This window comes from Ptychodera flava, chromosome 1 (genome assembly GCF_041260155.1).
Source record: "Ptychodera flava strain L36383 chromosome 1, AS_Pfla_20210202, whole genome shotgun sequence".
NCBI classification, from domain to species: Eukaryota; Metazoa; Hemichordata; class Enteropneusta; family Ptychoderidae; genus Ptychodera; species Ptychodera flava.
In genome coordinates this window covers 38,870,614-38,883,315 of record NC_091928.1, presented here as the reverse complement: position 1 = coordinate 38,883,315, position 12,702 = coordinate 38,870,614, and the positions used below count along the sequence as shown (strand labels likewise).

General features: G+C 38.3%; 1 protein-coding gene across 3 annotated transcripts; it reads left to right on the top strand.

Annotated features, from left to right (window-relative positions):
• The first annotated feature begins 5,267 nt into the window (after window positions 1-5,267).
• On the top strand, window positions 5,268-12,303 carry LOC139137272 (uronyl 2-sulfotransferase-like). Of its 3 annotated transcripts, XM_070705284.1 has the most exons (3): window positions 5,268-5,364; window positions 5,726-5,839; window positions 9,971-12,303. In XM_070705284.1, the coding sequence occupies exon 3, from the start codon at window positions 10,008-10,010 to the stop codon at window positions 11,064-11,066; it is 1,059 nt and encodes a 352-aa protein (XP_070561385.1). In that variant the 5' UTR covers window positions 5,268-5,364; window positions 5,726-5,839; window positions 9,971-10,007; the 3' UTR covers window positions 11,067-12,303. The 3 variants fall into 3 exon arrangements, with proteins under 3 accessions (XP_070561385.1, XP_070561377.1, XP_070561393.1); XM_070705276.1 differs by lacking the exon at window positions 5,268-5,364 and having other exon boundaries at window positions 5,698-5,839; XM_070705292.1 differs by lacking the exons at window positions 5,268-5,364; window positions 5,726-5,839 and adding an exon at window positions 7,146-7,332.
• Window positions 12,304-12,702: the final 399 nt, after the last annotated feature.

The following is a 12,702-nucleotide window of genomic DNA, read 5'->3' as shown; positions in this document are numbered from 1 at the left end:
CAAATATGTACACACAATATAGATATGGTGGAAACATACCAGAAAATCCTTACAAATCAATATATCGTCATCCATTGGAACACGTGACAATGAATGACTTGCACTACACTGGGATGGTATTATCTCTACTGTCAGTGTGTTTGTTACGAATATGGTATGTTTTGGAAAAGGGCGGGAGTAAAATGGAGGGGAAAACCCATTAAATACATTTAGACTATCATAAATGGATCTTGTTTTCTTTTTAATACAGAGTGTTCAAAGAATATCTGACAAAGTTTGGAAGATACTTTGATATCAATTAATTATACGAAGAGATATATTCCATTGACTTGTGTCGATCCATAAGGGATCCAAAATTTCCGATGTGAATCTCTGAAATGTTGTGACAGCACAAATACATTCACTTGAAGGACATTGACTGAAAAACAAGTTCACAAAATGAGGGCAAGTTCTGGGAATCTCGCCTGAACTTCAGCAACATGCGTTGCTTATAGTATCAACATACCTGGTTTGCCTTGGCATTTCAATGAGGGAAATGTAATGCCGTAATCTTCCAATGTTGACATAGCAAACTTTTTTTCTTGACAAGAGAAGAAAACAAGACGAAATATCACAGAGCGTATTAGGCCCTCCTTACGTAAGAACCTGTGGACATCGAAATGACATTCCTCCTTGACACGTGCTTACCAAAAGGAATCCAGGCTACAAGCGGGTCTGTCCGTCTGTCTGTCTGTCTGTCTGTCTGTCTGTCTGTCTGTCTGTCTGTCTGTCTGTCTGTCTGTCTGTCTCTGTCTGTCTGTCTGTCTGTCTGTCTGTATGTATGTATGTATGTATGTATGTATGTATGTATGTATGTATGTATGTATGTATGTACGTATGTATGTATGTATACAGGTAGGTATGAGGCACAGCACATAATAAATATCTATGTAAATATACATGTTGTGAATATGTAAATATGACAAGACAAACCTGATCTACCATAAAATCATTTAGTGGTCTATGTCGGTAAAAAGTTCCACTTAGGGAGCGTTAAGTTATTATGGTCGGGGGTTGGCTGGCATATTGTTCCTGCGCATCAGTCAAAATAAGTGAACCCCCTACCCATTGTACCATAAAAATTGATGATCCCCTCTTTCAAGATGACAAAAATTTCAAGACCTCCCCCCTCCCCCACATTGCTTGAGTAAAGCTGCGCACACAAACACCTCGGGGGTATGGAGCGATAGAATCCCCCCAAAAAAGAGCTTAGATTTTTTCAAATGACCTTCCTTAAAAACTCAAAAGGTGTTAATGTTCAGATTTCCCCTTCTGACTTGCTATGATTTTGAAATTACCCCTCCAAGGGGTTGGACAGAAATTACTGGTGGATCGCATTATTTTTGCGCAAGCGTGTGTGTACAAAATTTTGATATTTGGATTTGATTAAAAATCAGCTGTTGATAATGTTGATTCACTATACATGGTATACATATATTTTCTCATACATGTATGAGAAATCTAATATATATGTAATAATTTTTCAATGCCAAACTATATCTATGCATTTATAGATATTTGATAATTTACATAAATGTACTTAAATGAAATAGGGTTGTTATAACTGGCATGTGCATGTGGACAAAATACTTTGACCTTAGAATTTCACCAAAAATGTTCATCCACTATACATTGGAGTCAATGATAAAATTGTGAATAATTTTTTCCCAGTGAAAAACTTGGTATACTTGTGCATGTACAGATGTTCAATTATTAACATAGTTGTACTTGAATAGAATATGATGGTTAAAGGTGCGTATTATGTGTACAAGAAATCTGATTATGGAATTTCACTGAAAATGTTCATCTACTAAACATGGGAGTCTATGAGGAAAGTATGAATAATTTTTTTCCAATACAAAAATAGGTAAACCCATGTATTTATGTACTCTCGATTATTGATATCAATGTACTTTATTAGATTAGGATGGTAACAATTGATGTGTTCGCCAGAAATTGGATTTTGGAATTATACCAAAATGTAGATTCACTGTACATGGGAGTCTCTGAGGAAAATGAATAATTTTTTTCCAATACAAAACTATCAAAATCTGTGTATTTATAGACATTTGATAATTCATTTTAAAGTACTTATATAGTTAGTCTAGTATGGTTAAAGGTTGATATGTGTGCAAGAAATTGGATTTTGGAATTTCACCGAAATGTTGATTCACTATACACTGGAGTCTATGAGAAAACTAAGAATAATTTTTTTACAATGCTAAACTAAATTCATTTGTACTTTTATAGGTCTTTGATAATTGATACAAATGTACTTGATTCAAATAGGGTATGATCAGATAGTGGACAACAATTATAATATTGGAATTTCACCTAAAAGTATTATTTAACTTTTCATGGTACTAGTAGTCTCAGTACAGGTAACTGTTAAATAATTTCCCTGACAAAACTTGCTATATCTCTAATATGTAAGTAATAGGAATTGTTCATTGCCCTCAGTGCAGTGAGCTTGATTTACAATAAGACAAGCCTCAAAGTTGTCAAGTCAAGATGTTCATGTGACAGATAATTATACTTTTGTTCAGATTTACAGGTGAATAACTTCAGAGAATGAAATCATGCAACGAATCATTTTTATCTCCCAGAATATTTCTGAACACTGAAACTGCTTTTTGACGGGACGGATACTTATGAAAGTTAAGTGATCCACTCTGAGCTGTTTGAAAAATGCATGATCCCCTCCCCCTTTTGCAGTTTTCAAATCTGAGGTGAAACCCCCCCCCCCCCCCCCCATTTTGCCAGCCCATCCGCCGGCCATAACAACTGAACGCTCCCTTATAATGGCCTCTCTTCTGGTGATAATTTTAGGACAGGCAGGCATACAGTGGTAGAGGGAGGTGCCAGAAAGATAGGCTACACAGAAAGAGGGAGGCAAAGTATGGTACAGGGTTGGAGATGAGGACACAGAATCGGCGATGCGCTGCGACTGAATAACACATCCAGACAAACGCAAAGGTTAAGCCTTATACGCAAGTAGTTTAGCGGCGGACGTTGGCATCAGCGAGGTGGCAAAAGGAAAACGATCGGGAATTTTGTTTTCGGGCGGGGAAACTTTTGATATTCCTTACCAGCATAGGAATAAGAAAAATACCTCCATCATGATAATGACAGTAACTGCGGCAACTTTTAGAAGCCTGGTGACTGGCAATGAATAGCAGTCGGTTGTTTGCTGATATGTAAGGCAAAAATCATGGGACAGAGACTGCGCAGTGAGTACGACTATTGTTTCCTGAAAGAGGACTACAGAGCAGTACCTATGATGGGAAGTGGGGGAAAGAGTGTGGGCGAGAGGGAAACTCTTTCAAATCCGACTGTTTCACTCCCCCTCAAAATTTAAACTTTGTTTAAAATACCTTATAACGGTATATTTACATATAAAGTAAATCAGCTTATAGCTGCTCCAGTCGAAGCATCATAAAGTCATAAGGTATACATATATACAAACACAGGATAGCATCATCCGGCGACATTAAGTTGGCCAAAACAAGTAAATTCTTTGTTATGCGTCAACTCAGACTTTGGAAGGTAGCAGGGTGAGTACACGTGGTTGATATATTTATAACGTGCAGCATTTTTCTCTCTTATTACATGTCTTATATATCGAATGTCGCACTCCGATGAGGATTCGATGGTAACTTGTTGATGACGTATCGGGCCGTATAGTCATTATTTGACCGACAGTAACCCGGAACTATTTACAACGTGACGACGTTGGGATTCATCACATCGGAAATCTTTTTTGTTTGAAATTCTGCACCACCAAATCGGTACATCATATAACAATGATTCAATGTATTCATGCGCCGTTCAACGACGAAAATCGTTTTAATATATATATCGAGTTCCGTCTATTATGATAACCAAACGTATGAATCTCGTTTGCATGACAACAAAAATAGTATTGACATCATTTAGTAGAGGCATGTTATAAAACATGACTGAAAAATGGGACTCTGTGCGTTATCTTGAGGCAGGATTATATTTACTCCCAAATTCTTTTGGTAAACGCGAATGGTCTCCTATCTCGGGCACGCCGTCCCTTTTGAGGCAACAATAAAATATTTTACCCCGGCCTAAAGAGGAACTATGTGCTCGAGGGCAGGCTACCATTTGCGCGAGGTCCGACAGGCAAAATTGTCTCCTACTTCGAAAGTAAATAGTCCCTTGTCGGTGCTATCATCATATTTTATTACATGTCTCTCCCACATAATGTTCATACAGAACTTGTTTTTATTTGCCAATGGAAATTTAATGTTCAGTTCCAATAATCGATGAAAATCTGTAAGAAAGATTTTCGTTTTTGAACGGTACATGTCAAATTTAATTTTGAATTGCTGTTTCGGGTCAGTCGGTTTCAATCAAATGTATGACCGCGAGTTCCGCAACAACTCCAATAAATTATCATTGAATCAATGATGCACGTGACATTCGACATTTGAGGCGTTACAAAAAAACCCCGCAAACTCAAAATCAAGTGTGCTTCTTCACTTCGAAACGGGCCGGCATATCAGCAGAGGTTAGCTCTGACGATGTTTCCAGCGAGCGGCCGGTAACTTTTGAGCTTGAACATGACTCAATACAGGAAAGTCATGGCTCAATTTTGAGACAATACTGAGGCAAGGAACTAAAGTATGCATGAAAACTTTGTGGTTGGTTTTTTTTTCCTGACGACCTAAAAAAGGTAAGCTTGCGGACGCAAAACAGACAATCTACATACTTTGGCCTTACAATAAGCTGAACATTAATACGACACACGCACATATGCAATTATCATTATGTTTGACCTCTCACCTCTGACCTTTTCGAAACCACAATCCGAACAGATAACACTTATCTGACGTCACTTTAGCTAATTACAGAGCTATACGTCATGACATCTTGTGTATCGCAATGAAAATCTCTGAAAACGTCAATTCCAGTGCTTAGTAAGCGAGACGAATGTCATTTAGTAGCCTCAGTGAAAATAATTGTACATAAATGACACCGATTTGAAATAAATATATGATGATAAATTTGACAGCAAATTCTCCGGTGTAGCGAGCTCCGATTATTAATCAATAGCCGGTATTTAGTTCTTAAAGGCTTATGAGTTTTTGCATCAAAATAGCCTGTGCCGACACTCTGTGTTCGTTTTATTGCCATCTTTTGGCGTGTATCAATGCCGGATGACGTCACACATCTGTGACAAAAATCGGATTTAATAAATCACTTTAGACGTCGACACATCCGGGTCATATCACGAGAATCGTTTGACTCCGATTGCTTTTAAAAGTTGTGACATTTCGAGTCCTATCTCAAAACGAAGTAAGTATAACTTTAACTACTTCTTTGTTAATAAATTGCAGATGACTTTTTGCGAAAGGCTACGGAGGTTTTCACCGCATCGCGCGAAGTGAGGCAAAGCGGTCACACTACGTGTCCAGCCCGCCAGCTGGCGTCGGCTTTTGCAGGCACTCAGCCTGTTTGGGATTTAAAATCAAAATTTGGAAGATTCCATTCTTTCAGATGGTTGGATCAGTCAATCAGTCGCGGTGCTCTCAATGATTTTTAACTTATATCATCCCTAAACGAGGAATAGAAAGGTCCATTTTAAGCGTTTACAGAAGAATCGCATCGGTCGCTGTGTATTTGAATATGATTATATTGCGTTTCAATCCTTGTACAGGTCGTTTTATCGCAGTGGTTTGCCGACATTTGAAGCCTTCTATGAAAACTACGCTTGGTGTCAAATATTTGATTTCGCAATGAAGTCAACGAAAGAACATGGAAAAACGAAAAGGTAAGCTTGAACTTGTCTAAGATGTACCGTACACGACACCATTGTCAAATCATAGATATTGCGTTGTATTACCTATTGAACTGATGTGACATTAGACAAGACAGCTCGAGGCAGTCTGCGCGACAGTTTGGTAACACATCGTGTATTTATCAGTGCATAATATGCAAATGGAGCCTATTCTAACAATTCTCACCATATGGTTGGCCTAAAACAACGAATACACGGATTAATGTTACTCTCCCACGATAATTAAGATTCCCAAATTTAGTTATCCGAAGTTCATGCGTATTGATGACATTTAGGGAGTTACCAAACGAACATGACCGCGCACCTTGATTACGTATATACTTTTAGTCGAAAGTCGCCCGGTCGACCTGTTATGAATTTAATACGCAGGACTGCGGCAGACAAGTTGATCATGTTCGCCTTTGCTAATGAAGGTGTTAGTCCAAAAATGATATTAAATTTAATGGTCAGAACAACAAATCACCGAGTTTAGGCATGGTAAGGTACACCGCCCCATCGCAACTTTAGTGCGTAATTCCAGTATAGCCTATTGCTACGCCCGATAGGTACACAAATTTATAATTGTCAAGGTTAGACGCAAAATGATAAATTAATATATCAGATTTGTGGGTCAGAAATGTACAGCGAAGCAGTTGTACGTCCGCCTCGTTGTCATAAGTCAATTTGAACAGTACAATATCGTCCACCTTGCCGTACGTACTGCCGTCATCATTGTGGCGTTTATGTTGATCTGTGAGATTTAAGAAAAAAAGTTTGTTTTACAACTGACAGTCATAAAAAAGGTGACGAACAGCGGTATACCGATGATCGTAACCCGACCATAAACCGTGATGGCTGGTATGATAGATTTCCGATAACGCTGAACGATGAAATAGATGTAAATTTTCTGGATGGAGAGTTATTGTGTGAATTTAAATTTGGTTTACTGGAATTAGTAATTATCGTGAACATACTGTCCAAAATCGACGTAAAACACATTTAAAAATACAATGAGCATACGATAAATAATTTATAATGTTTTGCTTTTCTTGTTAGAGCACCAATTCTTTATTTAACTTTTTACTTGAATTCTTTACACATACACCGAGCAGCTGCGTTGGTTTTATGTTAGACATGACAGAGCATGTGCAATCACATATTTCACTTTTGATGAAGGAAGTCCCCCGTCCTCTCAGACACGCGCATACCTAAAGCTAGATATCAGTGTTAAATAATTGTAGTGTCGACCTTTGACCCGAGAAGCTGTCGTTTAATTCGGCGAACAGCTGTAGCGACCTGCATTCGATGGCAGGCCGTGCTTATCTGCTGTGATGAATATGAATTTGAGATGGAAACGGAAATGGTAAAAAATCTGACAGGCTGACACATCAGCAAACGCCGTTACCAAACGATTCGGACGCCATTTTGGATCGTTCTTCAATGATCTGAAAAGAGGCAGAATTAGTATTGAAAGTCGACACTCTGTGGTAAGAATACTTCCTTTTAAACACTGACTGTCACATTTCCTTTGAAATCACTAATTTAATCTACTACCGAGTTGTGATTTGATAATTTCGGTGTTTCGGCGCCTGCGTAATGGTGGCGTTTTAACCTTACGAGGCACCGATACGATGAATAGTTGCACTGAAGTCATTTGAAAATACGGTTACATTCAAGTGGGATAACATTGCGTTGTTTTAATCGCCCGTATTGGGAAACTTTATTTCTTAATTTTCGACACTAAACAAACTCACTTGGGATATCGTAATAAGTTTAATCTTACACAAGTTGACCTTGTATTGTCATCGAATCATACACTGAAACAATTCTCACTATCAGCAAAAGGATAGTCATTTTTATATTGTCATTTTCTGACTGCCAGTTCATCTCAGAAGATTTGATGAATATGATAAATCTCATGGAAGATGTCTCATTGAGAATTCTTTGAAGTCCGCTATCTCACAATTAGAGCAAGGTCATCGACAAACAATGAACTATGACGTTTACTGTAGGTGTACCGTGGATACGCCTGTCAAAGTAAATAGAATTGTGATATTTTCACTGTAAAAGTCATTGTTTCACTACAAATTTCAATCATTTAGGGATATAATGGGCAGCTTCATTACATTGAAAGCCAGCTTTGCAGAAAACGCAAATTTATGCTCTTATTTAATATATGAAAATGGATCTTAAATTTGTTTTTATCTAAAAATTCTCTGACCTCAAACGTTGATATTGTATTTTGTAAGAGATATCATATCTTCGTCAATCACGATCGGAACTATAATTGCATGGCGACGAAAGGTGGAAAAATCAAACCTTTAGTCGTTTCTCGTATTTTGTCATGTCTAGTGAAGTGTATTTGTTAGAAAATAGGGTTGAGGTATAAATATCGTGACTTGTTCTGCTACAAATAGCTTTAAGGTAGAATGCTCCGACAGTTATTTGGAGTCTCCAACTTTTACAATTTGTTTTTTCTTTCACTTGTAGGAGCTCATTTTGAAGCTCATGGTGTAAATAAATTTTTTATCAGCTTAGTTTTGTGAAACTCTAAAAGTAAATCGCTGAAGAGTTGACACAGGGATGGCAGCCATTATGAATTTCAAGCATGATAACGATAAATATGGGTAATTTGTTTCTCTAGTACAGAAAAGTTTTCATTATGACCCCTGATTTTATTCTTGATTTCAAAAAGGAATGGTTCAAAGTTCCCTTACAGAAAGTTTGAAGAAAAGTTTGTCTTTGATTTTCAAGGCACGTAGTACCTTAACAAACCAGGTCCCTTTCACTGCGTACAGGTAACTCAAAAAAGTAGCTCCAATAGTTTTCTTGTCGTGTTGAGAGATCTACTGAGTGAATTTCGTTGAAGGCAGTGTGTCGTTCCTGCCCTGTTGGATGTTTTTACTTCACAAATCTTCATGCTTAGAACTATTGTTCGCATTCCGTGTAAATACAGATGATGGCTCGACCATTTTCCTTTCGAAACTGTAAAACGCTGTGTGTCAGTTTTATTAATGGGTTGTACAGTTGTGACCATGTAATGGCGTATTGAGTGACGCGTAATCGCTGTGTACTGATTGTATTCTGACATCTTCTGTCAATATTTGAGCTTCGGGCATGTCATTTTTCATTCCACGGCCAACTTGTCAGTCTGAGGGCATGGCAACAATTAAAATATCATATTTTATGAGTGGTTACAGTTTCAAGTCGCTTTTAATCGCTGTGTAGAGGGATGTGGTCCAATCGAGAACGACTCCAATATTTGCGGACATTGTTTGGAAAAAACCAAGGTGGATTATCCCGACAGTGTTTGTGCCACCTTTCTCAAAGTTCAGACTCGTTTGATGATTTAGCTGTGACCGGCAGTCGCCTCAGAGTTCTCACTGGCATCACATCTCTGTTTGACTTCTCTGTTTGATTAATATTTATCACTCAGGCCACTGTATCATGTGTTAGAGCCTACCATAACCAATGACTCCATACCTCAAGAGTCTTCCCAAATGGGAACAGAACCTCTAAATGACATGAATCTTATCGCAAAAAAGTTATATTTTACTTCCTGAAACCGAATTATTTGTGCGATTTTGAAAAGTTCAATTCTGTACAGCTTCTTTCATTTACCAAAACTTGAACATTGGCCTATTTTATTATAAACTGAAAATTCTTTATGCTCCTACTGTATTAATGTATATTAATGGACGTCATTTTGTATTCTGTCTATTCTAGCAGCGTTCATTATTAAACGTAGAATTCGCCTGAAGGAAAGATATTCGGATACTTAAATATTTCTGATGCTTGTATGGGTATTTGGAAATCAGTTGATTAAATGAAGTTTTCATCGCCCTACTATTGAGAAAATATAAAATTAAAAGTTTCCCATAGAACTAAACAAGGTAGTATAGCAGCTATTTTGGGATTCAAACGTTCACATATTATTAAGTAACATGTTTCTTCAACCCACGCCTTGCACGGGAAGGCTTTTTTCATTCTTGATTGTGAAAGACAAATCATTTTGGTTCAAAGATCATTCACTGTGTCAATGTTCCCTACCATCGACTACTATAGACATTTAATGAAAATGAAATAAGATTAAACCGTTTTTTTCTTCGTCTTCCTTTGTTTCAGGGACTGCATGCAGTCCACGAAGTTCTCTCTGCTATGAATGATGTCATTTCACAAAGACAGGCAGCATCTAACCGTCATAATGAGGATCCGTCGCCTTTTCATGTCCCCCAGCAAATTCATGCTGACAGCCGCCACAGTCGCAGCATTCTGTTTTTATCTTTACACGACCAATCTCAACGCAAACTCTAGATTTGCCAATATAGCAGTAGATCAGAGATCGAACAACTACTTGCCCGACAGCAGCAATTTGAACCTTGGAGACAACAGCGAAGTACGACCAGATACTGGTTTGCCGTTTAATTTGAACGTCACCAGGAACATCACAAAGTTAATTTTTAATCGGGTTGGAAAATGTGGTAGTAGAAGTATGGTGCACACTATCGACATTATATCGAGAAAGAATCACTTTCCTCACATAAAGAGCGATGTTTTCACTCAAAAACGACTTAACGACCAGGAACAGGCTGAATTCGTAGCCGAGGTCGACGTTCTCCAGCCTCCATACATCTACAACCGCCATGTTGACTATGTCGATTTTTCCCGATTTGGTTCCGAACAGCCGATGGGCATCAACCTCATCCGGGACCCACTCGACAGGACTGTGTCATTTTACTACTACACACGATTCGGTGACGCAATCACCCAGCGCTCAGCAAGCAGCATTAAAGACGTCAATCAAACTTTCGACGAGTGTGTGGTGAAGGAGCGCGAAGAGTGCAACACCAACAACACCTTTCGGATAATTCCATACTTCTGCGGCCAGGAGGATATATGTCGAGTACCCTCAAGACAAGCGCTGGAAAGGGCTATGCTACATGTCGTCCGTGACTACGTCTTCGTAGGGGTCTTGGAAGATTTCAACAACACGCTCCTTGTTTTTGAGAACGTCATTCCACAGTTCTTCGCCGGGGCCATGGACGCTTACAAGTCAGTCCTGGAGAAAGGTGACGTACAGTCGTTCAAGTCCGTCTCACGCAAAGAGCCATCGGAGGTGGCGAAAACCATCATGAGAGAACGACTGGCACTGGAGTACGAGTTTTATGATTTTGTAAAGAAGCGCATGGAGTACATAAAGAAGCAGTTTGGACTAACTTGACTCTGAACACTGCAAAGACATCACGAACAAACTGCTAGGATTGACCTTTGTGCGAGTTTTCATAAGGCGGAAAAATATGTTTGCAGTGAGTTTACTCGTCTTCATGCATTAAAGGTTATGCCAACCACAATAGTATTTGAATAGGGGTCTAGAAAATAAAACGAAGCACATGCCTATTCTGTTGGATTGTAGCATTTGTTCATAGGAAAATAAACTGTAGAGGACGCTTTAAGTTGTTTGATATAAAGGGGAATGAAATCAGTTTCCATGTTGACAAGAAAAATGATCACGTAAACAACCGATTTGTTCCACACTGTCGTTGTAGTTGTCTTACCACTTCTTTGATGATCTTTTCCAGAACTACTTAAATTACCACTATCAAAACCACTGTACTGATTATGCCTACTACTTTTCCATACTAATGTATATTAATGAGCTGAGGTGCATTTCAATGTATGGTGAGGTTATCGGGTGTTTGTGGCAATGATCAGACAGGCACCCCGTGAAGTGAGTAGAATGTGAATGAGAAATGCTATAAAATTATGAAGTGAACAGGGATATCTTGGATACATTAGATTTTGCAACTGTGGTATGTTTGTACAACAGTAATCTTTAACCTTTTCTTTTTAGACAACTGACTTCCACTACGTTGAGTCTCATAATGGTAAAATGACATGAAGTATTTCAGAATGTCTATTTCTTAGTCGCCATCACACTGTTCTGGTCAATTTTTCTAGCTGTCGCAGTTACTGATTGTGCATTTTATGTTGTCATCAATTCGTATCTATGGAAACTTGATATCACAGTATTTCAAAATATCTTGATTGTAATTAATCCAAGCTTTATCTGTTGATTTTACTCTCTAACTGAATGTTGTATTGCAAATCGTGAGTAACGAGCACGTGGCAAATACTTATCATTGATTGTCTCTTTCTGGATTCAGTTCAAACATAAACCGAGCTGCCATGAAAAACTGGTGTCACCATTTGTAATGCAGAAATTTACAGCCTTTGGAGTTTTTACGTATTAGTTATTGGAGTATTTCAAACAGAAACATCTGTGCATTTTGTAGGATTAGACTTTAAATCAGAAATGTCCCCCTCCCCGTACGTGACCCCATATTTCCCAATCGAATGGTGCATTGAACTCCATAGTATTGTTCAAATAAAGTCATTGTATTGACATTGCTTTGACTGAGGCTGAATAAATACCACGTGTCACGTGATGCATGACGTCATCTCACGATGCTGGCGTTGTTTATTAGTATTATACAACCTAGTTGTAACATCATAACATCCGTTGTCCCTTCGTTGTAGTCAAAACTATACAACCCTTTTCAGAATTAGAGCGCGAAGCCACTGCAGTGAACTGCAATAAAACTGTTCACACTAATTAGTTTCAGCTGTAGCCAGCTGGCAAAGTCGACAACATTGTATGTCCAATGCAGACAGTTTGTCTGGGGAAGTTGAAATAAAAAAGATTTGTACATGGACCAGTGGCATGGTAATGTTACATTGTATCTTAATCTTGAACACAGGGTGCCAATCGTAAACTCTCATTTACAACTCGAGCCTCAGACAGAGCTAGTTTTGCCTTTGTACAAGCAGACTTTTTGGTCTTTATCAAGTAGCCTTGT

Excerpts from the sequence above, each read along its gene's own strand:
- LOC139137272 (XM_070705284.1), top strand. The coding sequence starts at position 10,008 with ATGATGTCATTTCACAAAGACAGGCAGCATCTAACCGTCATAATGAGG.